The sequence below is a fragment of the Mastigoproctus giganteus genome, chromosome 8 (genome assembly GCF_048544385.1).
Source record: "Mastigoproctus giganteus isolate SK-2022 chromosome 8, ASM4854438v1, whole genome shotgun sequence".
NCBI classification, from domain to species: domain Eukaryota; kingdom Metazoa; phylum Arthropoda; class Arachnida; order Uropygi; family Thelyphonidae; genus Mastigoproctus; species Mastigoproctus giganteus.
Window position 1 is genome coordinate 221741624 of NC_143582.1, and position 22350 is coordinate 221763973.

A 22350-nucleotide genomic window follows, 5' to 3' on the forward strand; every position below is an offset into this window, starting at 1 on the left:
ATTTTAAACTTCACTACAGAAAATGTGTTTTAAGACATCTCATTGCAAACATGAACGATGTAACATGATGTGCGAGTGACCTTGCAAAGAAACTCAGCATCCTAGATGCGATTCAGTGGATTTCCTCTTCAGTAAACGCAATTAGAAAACAAACTGTCGTGAACTGTTTTGTAAAGACTGGCTTCTCAAACGCAAAAATTGAAGTTGTGAACAGCAATGTGGAGCACCAAGAAGAACAAGAACTTCAACATCTATTGATAATGTACGATACTTCCGCTACAGGTGACCCTGGCTACAAAGATATAGACTCGAACCTCACTACAGAAGATGGTGCTCTAGATATCAACGACATTATCATCGATATTTTTCAAGAAGTTCCTCACGAGGATGAAGAAATGGAAGGAGGTCATTCTGTCGAAAAACATTAACGACGAACCACCGATGAAAATAGAAGAAGCGCTCATACAAATCAATCGTTTAAAAATGTTTTTCGCCGCTGAAGAAGATACTGAAGGACTTTCGATGGTTTCTTCACTCCAAACAAATGTTGAAAACAAAATTATCAGCCGGAAGAAGGTGCAGAAAAAAATAAGTGATTATTGTATGTATTTTTCTTAAGATAAAGTCATAATATGCATAGCACAATTGTATGTATATTATTTACAAAAATATTGTGCAAAATCTGTATATAATTTAATTTAATTTTACATTAAACGTTTAACGATTTTTCTTTCTTTTTTTTTTCTCCCTCAGACTTCTTGTTAGCGGACACTTCTCTCTAATGGACAAATTCTCGTTCCCCATGGCTGTCCGTTAAAGGGAAGTTTCACTGTATTGGGAAACCTCTCAAGACCCAACATAGTAAGAAAATATATAAAGTAAGATGAAAGTATGATAGTAATAATAAGACTTATTATGATATTAATAAAAATGGTAACTTAACATTGGTCTTGGCAGCTCTTGGTCTCAACTAATAACTTACATCCATGACATTCAACCTGATATTTATGAGTTATGCAAAGACATAGTACTCATTTGCATGCTGGAAATTTATTAAACAAAAAAAAATGATTTCTTGACAAAACAGTGGTTTTGCTTCAAGAACAAGGAATCAAATTTGCTGTATATAGCTGTATACAGCAAATCTCATTTCCTTGTTTGAACAGTCATTGTGCTTTACACAATTTTTTTATTAATTTGATTTTTTACATTTGTGGCACATACCTCCCGTAAAGTAATACAGGCAGTATGTGCATCTTTTTTTTTTTTTTTTTTTTGAAAAACTGCTTCAAGTTCTAACAGCTGATTTATGAATATTTGGAGCACAGTGCATACAAAAGTTTGAAGACTTCCCATGCAACATATCAAGCTTGATACCTTAAATGCTGAAAGTGCAGTCACCATCTTTAGTATATTAACCATAGAAATCAACAACGAAATTTAAAACAAACAAGAAATTTCACTTTTGAATTCTGCATTTCTGCTTTCCACTTAGTGTGTATATATGTGTACATTTGCTTGTTCACACAAAATTCTTTGCATTCTCAATTCACAGTGATGTATTACATTTTTTCTTTTCTTTTTTCAGAGGCTACGCAGCCAGATGCTATACATTTTCAAAAAGCAGTAAGTAGCATTATAAATTGTGAAATGTTAAAATTGTAGGGCTAAAGTATTTTTCATTAATGTTGAGAGTGGAGTGCACAGAATAAATAATTCATCATTGGAAAGAATATTGAACAAATTATAAAATCAACTTATTCTTATTTGCATTTGGATTATATGTTAGTATTATAACTGATGCAGTAAGCCCTTTCATAACTGTTTTCTTCAGGATAATCTTCTAGTTTCTTTCTGTCATAATGGTTAGCAAATGTAAATTTTAGAATGATTAAAAATAAATAATCATAAATATATGATTCAAAATTCATCCAACCCAAAATGAAAGAGCTAAAATCTCCCATTTTGGTAACCATGTGCAATTCTTAGAAAACCACATTGGGCTTGTAGAACCTCTGCATGCAGAACAGTGGTTGTTAGGTTACACTTATATAAATTTGTCCATACTATCATAACGTATTCACTCTCTAAGAGACAAAAAGAAATAAGATGATCACTTCCTGGTGATCATCTTATTTCTAAATATTTTTGGCCCAAATATCCTCAGGTTTAACATTGTTAGACCAATATTTCTGGAACTTATTGAAAAGCAGAGTATTTAAAAATAATCCCCACACATTGAGGGAACTGCAAGTTGATAAACAGAATGAAATTGCAAAAATAGAAAATGTTCAAGCTTTACAAGGGGGTGTTATCGAATATGATGAAAAGAGTGTAAGTATTCAAGAAGAAAATTAACAGTTTCAATATTTATTATAATTTTTATAATTGTTTATTATTACAGTTGTTATAGTTATTAAAAGGCAAAATATGATAGTAAAAGAATTAATAAATTGTAATTACTGATATTTGGGATGTATGAGATTTGAATCACCTGTATTTAGTGTTTATATAAATACAAAATATATTTACAGTAAATTCTTTGAAATCTGGCAGTTTTTACAATTTCGAAATATTAGAAAGCGATGCATCTCTTGTATCAATGATTTTATTTGTTTTTCAGAATTGATGCAAAAAAGAGTGACATTTCTCTCTTTATAAAATATATAGCATTAGCTATATTATAATTTTGAATTTCTTTCTTTTAGTGCTATACCTGGTTACCTTATTAACTTCATTAATTTTTGTAACTCAACACAAACTCCTCTTGCAAATTACAGCTATGTGGCTGGTCATATTAAAGGAGGTGGCAAAGGAACTAAGCAAACCTTTAGCCATAATTATGAGAGTCCATAATTATGGACTCAGGGGAGGTCCCCACGGACTAGAGATGTGCAAATGTATCCCCAATTCACAAAGGGGGATCGAAGAGTGACACGAGTAATTACAAACCAGGTAGTTTAACTTCTGTTCCGGGTAAAATAATGGAGTCACTGGTTAAAGATGCATTGCAGGATCATCTAGACAAGACTGCAGCAATAATTCAGACACAGCATGGGTTTATTAAGGGAGAGTCTTGTCTGACAAATTTGATTGGATACTATGATGTGGTTACAAAAGAACTGGATGCAAAAAATAATTTTGATATTGTATACTTGGATTTCAGAAAAGCTTTTGACACTGTTGCTCATGGAAGACTACTGTACAAATTGGAGCAGAATGGTATTAAGGGTAAGTTACTACAATGCATAAAAGGGTGGTTGAGTGGGAGAAGACAGAGGGTGATAATCGTTGGACACTGCTCTTCGTGGAGTAATGTTATTAGTGGAGTTCCACAGAGTTGGGTATTGGGCCCACTGTGTTTTGTATATCTATCAATGATATTGATGAAGTTATATCAGGCTTAGTGTCAAAGTTTGCAGTTGATACAAAGGTTGGCAGGGTTGTTGATGACAGTAATGGCAGTGTGCTACTGCAACAGGATCTAGAAAATTTGGGCAGATGGGCTGAGAAGTAGCAACTGAAGTTTAACATTGACAAATGCAAAGTACTGCATATGGGTAGAAGTAACCCCAGAAGAACATACCAACTGTGTGGTACTACACTTAGGGTGGTAGAAAATGAAAAAGACCTGGGAGTAATTGTGTAGTCAGATATGAAGGTTTCTGAGCAGTGCAGACTGGGTGCAAGCTCAGGTCATGGGGTTTTGTCAATGATATAGAGAAATTTTGTTAGCAGGGAAAAGGAGGTGATTATCCCTTTGTATAAGGCAATGCTCAGTCCACACCTTGAGTATGTGTACAGGTCTGGAGGCCTCATTTTAGGATGGATGTAGATTTGCTTGAGTGTTTATAGAGAAGGGCAACAAGATTGGTGTGATGAATGAAGGGATCCTCTTACCAAGAGAGGCTTAAGTTCTGCAAATTGCAGTGGCTGCAGACTAGACACATGCGAGATGATCTGATTGAGGTGTATAAGGCCTTGAATGGGTTGAGCATGCTGCATTAGCATTAGTAGAGGCATGTGATGCAAGAAAGCAAGTTTATGCTGCATCAGCCAAAAAAAAAAAAAAAAAACCCTCCTGTTTTACACCTCCATTCATTCCAAATGCCTGTCCAGCTCAGCCTTAAATTTATTTAGGCTATCAACTTCCACAACAAAAGATGGAAGTCTGTTCCACAAATCAACTACCTGTCTGGCTAAAGGCAAATTTCCTCAAATCTATTCTACAACTGTCTTTCCTCATTTGTATCCGTGCCCCTTTAGGTTCTTAATCTCAGCAAGAGGAAGAATCCCATCAGCATTCAGCTTGCTTAACCCATTCAAGTCTTTATACACCTCAATCAGATAACCTTGCAGGTGCCTACTCTCCAGGCACTGCAATTTGCAGAACTTAAGCCTTTCTTGGTAAGAGCACCCCTTTGTTCCCCTCATCAATCTTGTTGCCCTTCTTTGTACTCATTCTAGCCTTCATCTACATCCTTCCTAAAATGAGACCTCCAGGCCTGTACACAATACTCTAGGTGTACAGTCACCTCCTTGTCCTTGCTAGCAAAATTCCTATATATCATTGACAAGAAACCATGACCTGCATTGCTCAGCAAACTTCATATTTGACTGCACAATTATCCCAGGTATTTTTCACCTTCCACTTCCCTGAATGTAGTACCATACAGTTGGTACATTTCTCTTGGGTTATTGCTACCCATATGCAGTACTTTGCATTTGTCAATGTTAAACTTCAGTTGCCACTTCTCACCCCATTTGCTCAACTTATCTAGATCCAGTTGGAGTAGCATACTGTCTTTACTGTCAGTAACAACCCTGCCAACCTTTGTATCATCATCTGCAGACTTGGACATTAAACCTTATATACCTTCATCAATATCATTAATGAATATACAAAACAACAATGGGCCCAACACCGAACCCTGGGGAACTCCACTAATAACATTTGTCCACAAGGAGCAGTATCCATTGATTACCACTCTCTGTCGTCTCTAACTCAATCATCCCTTTGTCCATTGTAGCAGCTTACTCTTAATGCCATATCTCTCCAATTTGTACAGCAGTCTTTCATGTGCAACAGTATCAAAAGCTTTCCTGAAATCCAAGTACAGTGGATTCCGGTTATTTGGGCCACCGGTTAATCGGGGCAGCCGTTTATTTGGGGCAAATCTTAAAAAATAGAAACCAGTCGGGAAAATAGCCAGGGTTTACTTTGCTTAATTGGGATAGCATGCCGTTTAATCGGGGCAGGAGACCGCAGCACTGGAGATTACCCTACGATTGTCTCCGACGGTACCACGTGGTTCGATCGAAATTTTGGAGGTCACAACCATAAAACAATAAAAACAATTAGCAGTCACCTGTTTATTGGGCTTTTCTGTTAGTGAAATCTATCATAAATGAACAGTAAACTCGATTTTGCTGAATTTGCGATAATACCGACAGCTGGAATTCTGTGGTTTATTATGGTGAAATGTGTTTACACTTCCATGAAATCTTCAATCATATAAAAAAATTAATTTTCAGATCTTCTCTTCATTCCTATTTTGGGGCAAATCTTCGTAGCTTGTTAGTCCGTTCTCACTTGCGTGTATTGTGTTACTTGTAATTTGTGTGTGCCGTGTTCTTTGTTATTGATTGCTTATCTTTTTACTGTTTTAAATTTTAACCCCCACCCACAAGTACATATTACAGTACGTATTAATTATTCCGATTATCACGTATATTCTTCTGATTTTCACGTATCATTTAATTTTTTAATTGGTAAGGTAATAAATCTGTGCTTAATATATCTTTGCTTTTATAGCCTGTGGATAATATTCCTCCTATTTTCGCTAATTAGAATCGCTGTTTAATAGAATTAAAATGCAATTCACAAATGTGATCACAATGACCGGCGCTTACTGCACATCGTATAGTGAACGGTACTTTACTATGGTGACTCCATCGTAACGTGATTTGATTGTATAGTGAACCAATTGTAAAGGGAGGGGGGGTACATTGTATTTTTAACTATTTACGTGAAACTTCAGATAATTGGGGCAGCCGCTTAATCGGGCCAAAATGCTCTAGTTCCGATGTGTCCCAAATACAGTCGGTCCTCGTATAACACGTGTTTACATTACACGAATTCGATCATACACGATTTATAAATAGGGGAACGATATCTTATATAACACGAACCGAATTCGCTTATGCACGATTCGCCTTTGTGTTTACAAGAAATGGCAATCACCCCAACCGAACGCAACACGATAGGAATGAAGAGAAGATTCTGAAAATGTATTTGTTTTTTATATCAGTGAAGGGAAAACACATTTCACCATAATAACGTAAAAACCAACACAATTCCAGCTATCGATATAATCGCGAATGCAATTAGATGGAGTTTACTGCCAGTTTATAACAGATTCCACTAGCAGAAACGCAACTGGAAATTGTTTTATGGTAGTAACCCCCAGAAATGTGCTTTAGTAAAATGTGAGGTGTTAAGTGTATCTCGGCCTTTACGGTGTTGTTTATTCAGTTGCTACACGGGCGCAGCTTTGTTTATGTGTATCAAGCGTGCCTTCCCGTTTTGTAATTGAGCTTTATTCCCTAAAAATTAGTAAAATACTTAAAATTAGTAAAGCGTCCTGGCGAAGACACTGCAGATTCACAGAGAAAAAAAAAAAAAAGCAAATCGATAAACAGAGGCGGACTGGGTCAAAAATTCTTACCCGGGAAAATTTATAGTGTCCTCATACTACGGTTTATGGCCAAAATCACACCGGCCTCCGGCCCACCGGGGTTTCCCGGGTAAGGCTTATGGCCAGTCCGCCTCTGTCGATAGAGAAAAAAATATGGAATTGTGAAACGCTTTGAGCAAAATGAAAGACCATGTGATATTGCACATGCTACAGACCTAAATGAGGCAACGCCAAGAATTACAAAGAATGCAGAGAAAATAAAAACAACTTTCATAGCGAGAACAACACAAAGTGTAATTAAAATCCATTAGATTAAGACACAAAGAATTGGAAGATGGCTGTCATCTGTTTGGATAGAAAATCAAACAAAAAACAAGTTTGCTTACCATAGAAGCAAAAGCATTAGCAATATTTTATTACGTAATAGTCGTAATAAAATACGTAAGCATTTTATTACGATTTACGTATTATAATTTATACTTACGTATTATAAAATACGTAAGTATTTTTTACGACTATTTTATTTAATATAATAATTTTTTACTATTTTATTAATAAATTTTTATTATTTAAATAAATAATAAAAAATAAATATTTTTTATTATTTATTATATTATAATAAAAATAAAAAAATATTATAATATTTTTTATTACATATTTTAATCGTTATAAAATACTTACGTATTTTATAACGATTAAAATTACCCGATTATTTATTGTGTTTGGTAATGTTTTGGTTCCAAATGTGTGTTCAATCTTGGGTGGTCGGCACCTAACCCCACTTTTCCCATAGGGCCTGTTGTTTATATTGCACGATTTTGCATTGCACGAGGGTTTCTAGGAACACAACTATCGTGCTATACGAGGACAGACTGTAACCGGAATGGACTGTATATGATATTAAAATTATTTTTGGCATTCAGTTCCTTTATGACCACATCATAGTATCCAATCAAATTGGTCAGACAAGACCTCTCTTGTCTTTAACAAACCCATGCTGTGTTTTAACTACTACTGCAGTCTTGTCTAGATGATCCTGCAATGCTTTAACCAGTGATTGCTTTATTTTCCCCGGAACACAAGTTAAACTAACAGGTCTATAGTTACTTGTCACCTTTTGAACCCCCTTTGTGAATTGGTGATACATTTGCACACCTCCAGTCCATGGGGACCTCCTCTGAGTCCAAGGAAGCTCTCATAATTATAGCTAAGGATTCTGATGGGATTGTTCCACTTGCTCAGATTACAAACCTAAGCGGGCATAAATTCAAATTGAGGAAAGACAGTTGTAGAATAGATGTGCAGAAATTTGCCTTTAGCCACAGGTGGTTAATTGCTGGAACAAACTTCCATCTGTCATTGTGGAAGTTGATATCCTAAATAAATTCAAGGAGAAAATTTAGAGGAAATGGTTGTGTGAATTTTTTTTTTTTCTTTTTTTTGGCTGATACTGCATAAGCTCACATGCTTTGCTTTCTTGCATCACATGCCTCTATTACTATTACATGTATTGATTTCAAGAGCTGATGTTAGTTTAGAACAGTCGAGAGTAAAAAGAGATAAATGACCATTTTTCTTTCAGCTAGAAAAATGTATGCTTGATTATCTCTTACTGATTAATCTCATCTATAAATGGTGATTTGCTGTTGCATGTAAACAAAAATTTAATTCCACACAACCAGTTATAATGGTGAAAAAAAAATTGATGCTTCATGAATCAAAATTAATTTTCAAGGAAAAGGTTTTTCCATCATTATAACTATTCATACAAAGCTGCATGAATAGTCATAATGGCAAAAAAAAACAACTGATATTTCATAGATCTAAATTAATTTACAAGAAAATCTCAGTTGAAATCAACTGAGATTTTTACTTGTGCCGGTAAAGGTAATCTATTCTTAAATCTGAAGATGTGGTATTGAAATTCTTTTGCAAAATATGATAATTTTAAAATTGTTTCCACTCCTGTAACTAGAGGCAGAAATAAATTGCTTTTCACCCTATAGGTTTAGTACTTTTATTCAGAAGTCTTGAGTAAACTCATGCCAAGATTTTCATTACAAGCTTGAATCTGAAAGTAAGCATCTTAGTTCAGAATAGTGAGTGTGAGTATCCTTTAACACAGGGGTGGGCATCCAACCTTTTTTGGTTAGGAGCTGAGAGATATAAAATGATATAGGTTGTGGACTTTGTGGATTTTCACAAGAAGCAGGTTGTGGGCTGCAACAAGTGTTCCTTACCATTAATTAAGCATTGTTTTCAAAATAAAATTTTAATTTTTGCCATCAACATTTGTATTTACATTTTAATTTTTTTTTTACATTTAATAACTAAATATGAAATTCCATCAATTATTACATAACACCAATAACATTCATATTATATGGTTGTTATGTTATATCTTATTATATGGTTAAATACTGAGGAAGATACATAAAATATCATTAAGAGAGTAATGCAGAAAAAAAATTACTAAAAACAGATTTTTCAGAAGTCAGTGTGAAACTACATTTTGTGATATGCTGATTTTAATTTTGGGTGATCCATAACATTTAGGGCTACTTACTTGGCTATGAGCTGGACAATATGAAGGAATAGACACCCTTACTTTAACATGGATTTAATTCAGGCATTCAGGATGTAATAGTAATAGTGCCATGTGATGCAAGAAAGCAAGCGTATGAGCTTATGTAGCATAAAAAAAAAAAAATTCACACAACCATTCCCTCTAAATGTTTTTCCAGTTCCTCCTTAAATTTATTTAACCTATCAACTTCCACAACAGCAGATGGAAGTTTGTTTCAGCAATTAACCACCTGCTGGCTAAAGGCAAATTTCTGCACATCTATTCTACAGCTGTCTTTCCTCAATTTGAATTTATGCCCCCTTAGGTTCATAACCTGAACAAGTGGAAGAATCCCATCAGAATTCAGCGTGCTCAACCCATTCAAGGCCTTATACACCTCGATCAGATCACCTCGCAGGTGCCTAGTTTCCAGCCACTGCAATTTGCAGAACTTAAGTCTCTCTTGGTAAGAGGATCCCTTCATTCCCCTCACCAATCTTGTTGCCCTTCTCTGTACACACTCAAGCAAATCTACATCCTTCCTAAAATGAGGCCTCCAGACCTGTATGCAGTACTGAAAGCTTGGCCTGACCATTGCCTTATACAGAGGAACAATCACCTCCTTTTCCCTGCTAGCAAAATTCCTGTATATCATTGACAAAACCCATGACCTGCTCTTGCAGCCTGTAGCTATGGCTATAGCTATGTTACAGCTATAGCCATAACATAGCTCGAATATCTTTATTTAGTATATGCACTCCTGTTACTATAACTACTGCTACACATTTGATTTAATAAAGAATCTAGGTCAAGTTTTTTATCTTTTATTTTCATAGTGTTTGTCAGAAGCTGTATCTGTACTAGATGTTGTCTGTTATGCTGATTCAAGTTTAGTTCATAATGTGTTGCCAATGATCAAGAGGATCTATGAGCAGTATTCAACACAGACTTTGAGGCAACCCCATTCCCATGATGTAGCTGTGTTAACTGCTGCTGTTCAATTTTTTATCAATCATAGTAAGTATCAATATAAAACATTATTATTATTTGAAACCATTATAATTATGTGATAAAAATGTAACACTTTATGATTAAAACTATATCTTGATAGCTTAGCACACATATACATGTAAAAATATGTCTAAGTACTTCAATCTTCCATAGTACTAAGTACTATGGAAGATTGAAGATTCTGTCAAGTTGTTAAACATATAAAATTTCCATTTGGATTTCCAAAGATTTCTTGTTTAATACTTCCAAAATTATGTGAACAATTTGTGCAAGAAGTAACAGGCTTAAGTATTAGTATTATCATATAGTGCAAGGAAGCTATAAGCTTTTGTTGCACTGGCCAAAAGAGGAAAAGGAAAAAGTAGATAAGAAAATACAAAACAAATAATGTATATTCCATTCTCATGTAGGCAACTGTCCAGGTGACTTTTGAATATCTTTAAACCGTCTACCTCAACTACCTCTGGGGGCTAACTTGTTCCAGTAATCAACAGTTTGCTGGCTAAAATAAAACTTCCTACAATCTAATCTAAACTACTCTTCCCCTTTACTTTGAATTTATGGATCCTGGTTCTGGAATTCTTTATAACAGTGAAAATTCTGCCTTTGTTCATTTTACTAACCCCTCTCAGAGCATTATAAACCTCAATGAGGTCCCCTCTAAGGTGTCCAGTTGTCAAGCTCAGTAGCCCATATGAACAGTCTTTCCTCATATGGTTGCCCTTTTGCCAATTTCATAATGTGAGTTGCCTGTCTTTGGACCCTTTCAAAAAGTTCAATGTATTTTTTCAGATGAGGTCCCCATACTTGAACAGTTTTCCAAATGCAGTGTTACAATTGCCTTATACAGGGATTGTCCTCCCTATCTCTACAGGATATCGTTTGATAAATCATCAATAAGACTTCATAGCTGTCTGTACAGACAGCTATGAAGCTTTACTGTTTTTAATTCAACCTTACCGAGTGGATAAGTTATTTTGGGGTTGCTGATCCCAAAGTGTAAGACCTTGCATTTTGTGTCATTAAAACATAGCTGCCACTTTTCTGACCATTCTTGAAGCCTGCTCAAATCATCCTGAAGGAACACTGCTAAGGATGGTTTCCCAAAATAAAACCATGTTGTGTGTCTTTCAGAATTTCTATCTAAATGTTCCTGGATTGAATGCCATTTCTCTCTAAATGTCCCAGGATTGCATTCTTAATCATTGCCTCCAAGATTTTCCCTTCCACTGAACTCCCACTAACCGGTCTCCAATCTAATGTTGGTACATCTCCAATCCAAAGGAGTCTCTTCCGAGACCAATGATGCCCTCATAATTAACCTTGGTGGTTCAACACACTCTCTGACTGCCTTCTTCAAGATTATAGGGTATATTCCATCAACTTCAGGATGCTTATTTGTCTTTAGGCTCAAAAGTTTTCCAGATAAACAGTTTCAGAGTTTATCTTCAAAATTCTTCTTTTTACACTCAAGCTAACAGATAAAGTGACGTACCTTTCCTTCATTCAAAGAATGTTTCATGGCTATGTGTATTACATGACATTGAATATAGTTTCAAACCTTTATTTGTAAGTATAAACATTGTAAACAGAAGCTGATCTGGATACCTCTTAAAGAGTTACTAGGTTCAGTTCATTGGATTATTTAGTGGCCAGCCTGTGAACACCCTTTGAGCTGTACTTGCAAAATGTAAGGAAGATTGAATTATGCCATGATGAGCATCATGACAGAATCATACTGCATGATGAAAGAGATGGGGGGAGGGTTACCAGAGCTTTACTTTGGAGACTAAACAAGGGTTTCACCACTTCAAGCCTCCAATAAACAAAGTGATGGTATTGCACCAGTTGATGAGAATCATTTACTACCTCGTATTGCCTGGTAACACAGAGGAATTCCTCAGACATTACTTCAGAGCAACTGAGAGAGAGAGAGAGAGAGAGAGAGAGAGAGAGAGAGAGAGAGAGAGAGAGAGAGAGAGAGAGAGAGAGAGAGAGAGAGCATCCACTGTGTTGTGGGCATTCTCTCTCTCTCTCTCTCTCTCTCTCTCTCTCTCTCTCTCTCTCTTTAAAAGCATTGAACAATTTCAACTCTCTTTTTTTATAGAGAGAGAGATGAATAATTTCATCTCTCTCTTTATAAAAACATTAAACAATTTCAACGTCCTAAAAGATCACTATTTTTTTTCTTTTTTCTGTTATGCTGTGTTTATTATAAAAAAAGATTTAATTACATGACCAAGGTAAAATTTTGCAGCTGTAATCAAACATTTTTTCAGCTGTATTCATACACACTGTGCATTTTCTGTCTGCCACTCTCAGCCATTCTAAAATGATGATTGGTGACTTGCACCTGGATTACAAATATTAAACAGCAAATAATATCTGAATGTGGGCTCTCTCTCTCTCTCTCTCTCTCTCTCTCTCTCTCTCTCTCTCTCTCTCTCTCTCTCTCTCTCTCTCTCACACACACACACACAATGGAATACCATTTTAAATTGAGTAAGAATATTTGCAGTATAGATGTGTAAAAATTTGCAAAGGGTAATTGATTGCTGGACTATCACCTAGTTTTGTTTTTTTTTTGGGGGGGGGGGAAGAATTATGATAATTTAAAGAGGGATTTCTTAAATGCTTAAAACAAATAGATAAATGAAGTAAATGAAGGATTTTATTATTTTTTTTATTTGCTGATGTTATACTTTCTGTGTACTTTCTAAAATATTTGAAATACTTCATAAGATGAGTCAAAATCATTTTATTCTTTGCCAATGTTGATCTATCAATTATATAATTAAATTCTATAAAGATGGTTTTTGAATAGAAATATTATTTATGAACAATATGTTACTTTGAAACTTTAATTAGACATACAACTTAAATATTTGTTAATAGGTTCTTCAGTGATGCACAAGCCGGATGCTTTTTATCCATTTGCTTTCCATGATCTCTTGAATGTGTGCTACCATAATACATTAGCCGCTTATGAAATTATCTCCCTCATTAAAGACAACCTTGCTCAATTATGCTATACCACTAGTGCTTTGGAGAAGTACTTTCCAACAATAATGAAGGTATTTGTTTTTCATTTGTAAAGTGTGATGAAATTATCTCTCTCTCTCTCTCTCTCTCTCTCTCTCTCTCTCTCTCTCTCTCTCTCTCTACATATATATATATATATATATATATATACACACACACACAGGGCATCTCAAAAATATTGGTACAAAAGTTTAGGGGAGGTAGGTAACATCTAAAGGAATGTGAATCGCATAGGAACCCATAACCGGAAACATCACGGGAAAGTAGTAGCAGAGGCACAAGAAGCAGAAATGACACAAGACAGTAATGGCAAACATTTATTTGACATAATATTAACAATGGAGCACGAGATGGATGCATTTCATGATGTTACAACAGAAAGGTTCCACCATGAGACGCGATGCATGCGAGACACCGATGCAGCATGGATTGGCGGACACGATTGAACATACCTTCCATAATGGGCAGGTGCCCCATCATGTTGAAACCAAATGTTGTGTCTCATATTTGCTGGAACATCGTCAAGTAACCCTGGTAGAACTTGTTCAAGAAAGATCCGATATTTAGCGGAGTTCATGTGGGATGGTAACAGGTATGGGCCAACTAAGCAGTCACTGACCATACCTGCCCACACATTTATTGCGAAGCGATGTTGTGCTGCATGGGGGCACACACCGTGTGGGTTGTCGTGAGCCCACACATGAGCATTGTGCTGATTGAATAAGCCTTCCCGAGTGAAATAAGCCTCATCCGTGAACAAAACATAGGCTGGAAAATTCAAGTCTTGAACACTTTCTTGGAGAAACCACTGTGCAAAAGCCACATGTGCAGGATGATCTTGGGGGAGTGCAGTAACTGAACCCTTTGGAGATGAAAGGGGTGTAAGGAATCGTTGTGCCAGACACGCTGTACACTGCAACAAGTCACTCCTAAGGCAGAGGCAACGGCACATGTGCTGGTAGTAGGATTATTCTGGACGGCATTCAACACTTTTTCCATGGCGGGAGTTCGCGTCGAACGTGGTCTGCCCACACTACTCCTGTTACCTCTAAATGACCCATAATCGTACAAATTTCAATGCACATTTGCAAACAAACAGTGGTCCGGTACATGTCTGTCTGGGAAGCGTTCTCCATAAATTCTTTGAGCGGCTCGTCCATTGACCTCTGCTAATCCATACACTAGGTGCATGTCTGCCAGCTCACAGTTCATATATCGATGCATGCTCTTCGTGCAGCAACTACTGCTTGAATGAGTAAACCAGAAATTTTCCCTTTCGCGAACTGATGAACAGTGCCACGTATTGACTTACGGTGACGTTTCCGGTTATGGGTTCCTATGCGATTCACATTCCTTTAGATGTTACCTACCTTCCCTAAACGTTTATACCAATATTTTTGAGACACCCTGTATATATATGAGGTAAAATTAATAAGTCTGTTAAAAAAATGCAAAGATGGATGCATAAATTACACAAAATGCCAAAACTAATCAAACAAGACCACTCAGGTTCAAACCCATCTGTAATAGGCCAAGGGTTAACAATGATAAATCAATGTGATAATAAATAGAGTGCATTGATAAATTAAACAATGAAATACATCTCAAAACTTAAAATATAATACAGTTATATGCACCACAATATACAAAGAGGATATCAGTGGAATGTTCTTTGCACTGAACAGAAGTACAATTATTACTCACTGTAAGTTCATTATTACTCACTGTAATTAATTATAGCTGTTTGAAGCTAACTATTTCACGTTTAAAGACACTATATACAAACAGGTTTTCAGTTTACCGATGGGTTTTAACCTGAGCGGTCTTATAGCAGAAATCTATCTTGCCAATATCGAGGACATTTATTTAACACTGTTTCTCCCCCGCATTACTTAATATGGGAGATATATTGACGATATACTTGTTATAACAGATCATAACACCACTCAGGACATTCTACTGGTATTCAACAATATTCACACGAGACTGCATTTTACACTGGAGGAAGAACAGATAGAAACAAAAGCCCTGAATTTCTTAAATTTCACTCTCACACATGACATGAAAATAATCCAATTTAGCATTTACCGAAAACCCACGAATTCGGGGATGTACCTGCATTACTGGAGTTATCATCCATTCACGTTTAAGAGATCCATTGTATTTAACCAGTTTTTCAACGCTTACAAATATTCCACTTCTGAACCCACCTTACACTTAGAAATTGTTACACTAACCGACAGGTTTTTAAATAGAGGCTATCCTCACTCCGTTATAAATCAAATCAGATTACAGGCTAAAAATAAAACAGAAAATACGATACCCATTAATAAAACCAATAAAAAACACTTTATTTCCATACCGTACATCGAACAATGGTACAGGCAGCTCAATAAACCCTCTGAATTCAAAATTATAGCCAGGACCATGCAGAAGCTCCATAATATATTAAAAAATCACACAGTTCTTCCTTCTTGCTCGGCACAGGTAAATGAATGATCTTGTTTACAAGATTTCATGTAGTCAGTGTACGAGGGGTCCACTCGCTGTTTAGATTTATGTGTCAAGCAACATGCTGCTTCCGCCCACACATCGTGCACAAACGCGTCAGAGTTAGCCTTTCATGCAGTCAATGATGGTCACATATATTCCTATTTAGTGAAGCAGAAATTTTAAACATACAACACAATCACATAAAATTATTGATTTCTGAAACGCTTGAAATGAAACTACATGAAAATTCTATCGATGTGTGACATCCTTACCTAATTTTGGATTTCTGGTCTTTTTGACGCATGCGTCAATACAAATAATCTCTCTATTTTAAGAGCCACACACAAAAACCTCGCAATATTTCCATCCTGTGAACACAGCAATCAGCTGAAAAGCGTGGTCTGCTTAAGGAAGGGAAACAGCTGTGCATTTCGTTTAATTTGAGTGTTCATCCAAATTTTAATTGCGATTTTAATTTTTTTAATCGTGATTTTAATTATTTATTATTGGAAGTGGTTTTAATTATTTATTCTGACACAATGTCTTCTCATGGTCTTGCTGCGGTGGTTTGATGTGTTTCGGGGTCGGGTTGGAGCTCTCGGCTTTCGATTCCATTGCGCGTCGAATTTGGTCGTATCTCTATGAGTGGGGAATTCGTTAATTCATTTTTTTTTTCATCTTATTTTATTCATTACATTTGGAGAGAATTGACTGGTAGCATTCCACGAAAAAGATTGAGGTAATTTCTTACTTTTTTTAATTAATAGCTTTATGAAAGAGAAAAAAGGAGAAGTATAAAGATAAAAAGGTAAGAAAAAGAAATTAAAGATTACTTGGGGCTAGCTGGGATCATAAATTCCCATCCTTTTAGTAAGGGCCCTGACTAAGAGAGCATTAGTAGAAAGAAAGAGACTAATACCAGATGCTTGCAATGTAAGAAGATGAAAAAATAAAAAGGCAAAAATATAAAAACCGAAAGAATTATGAAAAAGTAGCTCGTTGCAAATAGAGTACAAAATAGATACCTGAAATTTTCAAGTAATGTGTCGTAAAAAATTAAAGCGGAAAAAACAGAGGGAAAAATATCCAGTTGAATCTACTCATATAACTGAAGCTAATGCCAAATATTGATTATGTATCAATATTTATTTTTAGCTAACATCAGATTTTAATTTTATAATTTTTCTATCCCTATCTTGGACTTATAAACAAAATTTCCCACCCTTATCTGATGCTTGCTATTACTCCATATATTAATTTAATCATTTTTACTTTACAGTTCCCTTCTCTCTAATTGGCTATCCAATTCAGCCTATAATTTTGCTTAATTCATTATATCATATAGGATGCGGAAAGGTCAGGGAATGACCACCGCATATCCCGGAGCAATATGGCCTTAGTTGCTAATGCTCCTAAAAACCAAATAACAAACAAACAAACAAACAATATCATATAGGATATTTGCATCTTTCTCTTTTTTTCACACCTTCAACGTCTCCAATTTCTGCTATCCTTCTTTTATTAGTTTTGGCATTTTGTGTAATTTATGCATCCATCTTTGCACTTTTTAAAAGACTTATTAATTTTAAGTCTCGTATATATAAGCATGTAAGTGTAAATATATCTGAAAAAAGTTTGTATAGATGGAGGTGAGCATTACACAAAGTGCCAGGGACTAGAAGGGTAAGGATAGTAGAAAAAAGAAGTAATGTAGATATGAAAAAGGTAAAAAAATGTTAATATCCTAAAAGTTATGATGAATTAAGAAAATTTTGGGCTGAATTTGCAAAGCCAATTTGGAGGTGAAGGAACTGTAAAGTAAAATTATTAATACAAATGATTAAACAAAATAAAGTAAAATCAAATAAAATCTTACTTTTACTTTTTCAAAATTAGACTATAGAGGTCACTATTTTCATATCTATTTCCACTTCTTCACAGCTCTCTATCAAGTCTGTCATGCTGCTATAAATTGCTTTATCCAGTAGCTAAGTTGCTTATGTGCTTTGCTTTAGATATATCCAGCCTCTCTATGATATATGTGCACTTTATTTTCAATTTAATACCTCTCCCTATACCATGTGCTTGTTACTGTTTATTTTAAATTATTTTAATTTAAATTATTTTAATTTAATTTCCTTTCTCTACATACTACTTGAAAACTCCAGGTATTGTTCCCTTTCTTATTATACTTTCGGTTTTGTTTCTAGGCCTCATTCAACATACATATTTTTTGCCTTTTTTCCCTGCAGTACAAGCATTTGGTATTCATCTCCTATTTATACTAACTCTTGCAAAGCCAGAGCCCTTACTAAAACATTGGGTTTACAACCCCAGCAAGCTCAGTAAGTTTTAATAACTTTTTACCTTTCCACTTTCTTATTCTACCTTTCTTCCCGTTCGTAGAGTTATTAGTGCAATACAAGGGTGATACGAACATTCCAGCTATCCTCATTCTATTGTTATTTTCGTCTTTATTTAATTATACCTTTATCCCTACCCCATTCTCAATTTAATACCTCTCCCTATACCATGTGCTTGTTACTGTTTATTTTACATTATTTTAATTCTTCTTATCTTCACAAAATTCTGACACTAAAATATATATATATATATATTTATTTATTTTTTTTTTTTTCTCGAATTTACTCAAAATTCTACTTATATTTCAAATTACCTCTTTCCCACTCTGAAAACATTTAATTATATGTGTATATGTTTATTTTTACCTTAATAATTTTCATATCATTTACGCTGCATTGGGGGACTACCTTGTCCATACTGTAAAAGAATGTGCTAACTTTTTCTTTTTGCTTTTTAGTACTGCTGGTTTGCATGTTTGGTGCATTTGTCATACCTTTTTTATTCATTTTTGGCTTTTTTGTTATTTTTCCATCAACTGTTACTTTGACATTAAATAACATTTAATATACATATATATATATATATATATTTTTTATTTATATCTATATATATAATGAAATAAATTTTTAGCCATTGTGAATTCACTGCAGGATGGAGGCTTCCTCAACAAATCAGGTTGAGGGAATGGACCATAATTTGCCATGCTGGTTCAGTGCGGGTTGGTACATCAACTGTATTTAGCAATTAAGAAATCTTTATTGCAATAATAATAATACAAATCGATACATTGCAATGTTGCCTTTCACAGCCAATAGGCCAGGGGCTAACAGTGATAATGCAATGTGATAATAAATGGAATGCATTGATAAATTAAACAATGAAATACAGCTCAAAACTTAAAATATAATACAGTTATATACCCCACAATATACAAAGAGGATATCAGTGGAATGTTCTTTGCACTGAACAGAAGTACAATTATTACTCACTGTAAGTTCATTATTACTCATTGTAATTAATTATAACTGAATACAACACATGGAAAATAAAATTAATGGTTAGTTGTTAACAAAAAATCATAAGTAATGTTATTGTAAGAAAGGTTATAAAGATGAGTTCCAACTCATCTTTATAACCACTGAGATACTCTACATTACCAATTAACTACACTTTAAGATCCTACATTGGATCTCATCACGAGACATTAAAAATGTTTAGAGAGCAATTTGATGAACTTGTTGACAGAAACATCTGTTTGTTTTTCTATACATATATGTGTAATGTTGAATTAATTAATTTATTAAATACTAGTAAAGATTTTTCTTTTCTAACACCTATAGCCCCCCTAACAAACAACTTAAAAAAGATAAAACATTTGATTTGTTATTGCAGAACTTTAAATGGCTATTTATTTCAATGCAATTGGTCATAAAATGAAATGAATGCACAGTATATTATATAACTCAGCAGAATTATATGTACCCACAACTCTGTTAAGATTTCAACACTAATCACAGTGTTAATTTATATTGATTAAAAGTTAAATTTAATGTTAGCAACTAAAAAATATAAAGTTTGCATTCTGTATTTAGGTTTTGGCCTGGAATCCTCCTACTTTCACAGATGATTTTCTCGATATCCTTCCAGCTTTTATGTCACAGCAAACTTCAGTTGAGGTAATTCTTTATATCATTATATACTTTTTAAATCAATAAATGAAAATTTGTGTTGATTACAGTATGTGTGTAGAGAGAGAGAGATTGAGGTTGCAACATGCCTTATGGTCAGTCAGGTGTTCTTTCATGGAAGAAGGTAAATAATACACTAAAAAAAAGAAAACAGTATAGTGAATAATCTCTATATAGATGTTTATGGTATACACTATATACCATTCCATATAAACAGCTCTTCACACCTGATGTAGCACAATCAAACACTTATTAAATATTTTTGATCCTTAACAAAAAGTTTCAGGGTAGTATCTACTCTATTAATGATTTTGATTGTTAATGTGCTATTTAGTTACAGAAAGATGCTAGGTAGAGCTTGCTTCTGTTATTCCTGGTGAAATGTGCCATACTATTTATCTTAGATTGGGGGAGAAGGGCTTGCCATGATCTATTACATAACTTTGACACAATAATAATAATTGAACTAGCCTGCATTAGTTTATCAATTAGTGTGTAACTTAGACTTTTTGTTGATGTAGATATGGTCTGTGGAAACCTGGATTTACAGTTAGCTGTATGAAGCTTGAAATATTTAGTAGATAAGTATCTTGAGGGTCAAGGGGACAGTAGAGCACACCAGATTTTAAAACCAAGAACACACACTAGGAAGTATGTGCACTTTATTTTATTATTGTATTTCATTATTGAAAAGAAGTTTTGAGTCAAACAAGTTACTATTCTCTTGGTATACTAATTGAGTTAATTGGATTATCTTCTAAGGACTGACAAAAGTAGAAAAGTTTGTTCTTTCTTTTGTAAGAAATGTGCTGACTTCTAAGTGTAATTAAAACCCAAAAGTGTGAAAAGTAGTATTGTATTGTTTCTAAACAGAGCTTAATTTTATTATTATATACACTGCTTGTCATTGAAATTGCCTCACCTAGAAAGGATGATGGATTTACCTGAAAATTGCATGCGTAAACAATAAACAGAACAAGCTGATTGGCACAATGAAACATTCAGTAATGTGTCTGTTGATACTCTAATGTAAGAATCTGAAGGCTATAGAAATGCATGTATATGCTGCCAGGCAAACAAAACTGAGAGCAAATTACCATCTAGGAGTGTCCAGTACAGCTGATGGACTTTGAAAGGGGTTGCCAGAAGCTGGATAGTCAACATGACAAATTGCTGTTCATGTGAATCATGATGCACAGATGGCTGGATGCTGTTTCCAACAATTTGTACAGAAAGGTACTTGGATACAATGCCAGGATTCTGGTGGCATCAGAAGAACATCAGGATGGAAGGATTGACAGATCTGCTGACTAGTAACAGGAAACAGATCTTTCATAATCTGCCAGAATTCCAACACCATAATTCCATTTCTGTAAGAACCTATGCCTGCCACAATTAGTAGACAACTGTGAGAAGTGAGGCTGCATTTTTTGCCATCCATTGTTTTATCTGCCTCCAGTGCCATTCCATCATTGTTAGCATCTACAGTGGTGTAGTAAGAGAGGTTCTTTGGAACAAGAATGGAATCGTTATCTTTAGCAGTGAGTCATGTTTCACTTTGGGTGATGGTTCTATGTGCATCTGGAGACATGCTGGGAACAGAGGTAATCCAACCTGCTTCTGAGAGTGGCATACTGGGCAAACATCCAGAATCAGTACGAGGAGCAGTCAATATAATAGCTGTTCAGCTCTGGTCATTGTTGATGGCACATTGATGACAAGATATGTTAAAACCATTCTGACTCAAGTATACGTGCCCTTTCTGTGCCAAATACTATTTTCAAGCAGGACAGTGTCTGCCTGCTCTCATATCCCAACAGTGCCTAAATGATGTGGCCATGCTTCCCTGGCCTCTAATTTGCCAGATATGTTGTCGATCCAACACATATGTTATGTGATGGGATGTTCCCTGATCTCTGCTTCTCAGTCCCCTACTACTGTTTCCCAACTTACTTGCTCAAAATTGTTTTCTATAGGAAACCAAAAGGGACATTCTTTTGCCACTAACAAAGTTTACATAACACTACTAAACAGAATAAGGCTTATATTTTGAGGTTGCAGTTTATCTTTCAGAGAAATGTTAAAATTAATGAACAGACACTGTGGAGATATAGTGAATATTTAGCACTACTGAATTGTTGTGTCTTATATCATTAGCATTGCTTTGAAAAAAGAGTTTTCACCAGTCTCAAAATGCAATAAACTGTTCAGTAATGCTATTTGTAGTTTGTTATTGGTAGAATAAATTGCGGTTTCTAAATGTGGAACACAGTGGGTTTGTAGATTGAAGTATTTCTCAATTACATGTAATTAAAGTCTTTTTCAGATGTGATAAACTGTCAGATGTGGGAATAATAATTTCTACATCATGAAAAATTGTATGATAAAAAAAAAAACAGGAATGGCCATCATACTGAGCATTAGTATACATAAACATTAAAGTTTCCATTGAACCATATTAGTTTATGTGTGTTTTATCAAATGGATG

The 22350-nt window shown here is 34.8% G+C and overlaps 1 protein-coding gene across 1 annotated transcript in view; it reads left to right on the plus strand.

Annotated features, from left to right (window-relative positions):
* The window catches only part of LOC150082349 (AP-5 complex subunit zeta-1-like), a 98097-nt gene that overhangs the window by 24065 nt on the left and 51682 nt on the right, over positions 1-22350 (plus strand). Inside the window, exons 7-10 of the mRNA XM_090380489.1 lie at positions 1589-1626; positions 10101-10281; positions 13171-13349; positions 19767-19850. Of these exons, the coding sequence (XP_090236615.1) occupies positions 1589-1626; positions 10101-10281; positions 13171-13349; positions 19767-19850 (482 nt within the window). The remainder of the gene's footprint in view (positions 1-1588; positions 1627-10100; positions 10282-13170; positions 13350-19766; positions 19851-22350) is intronic.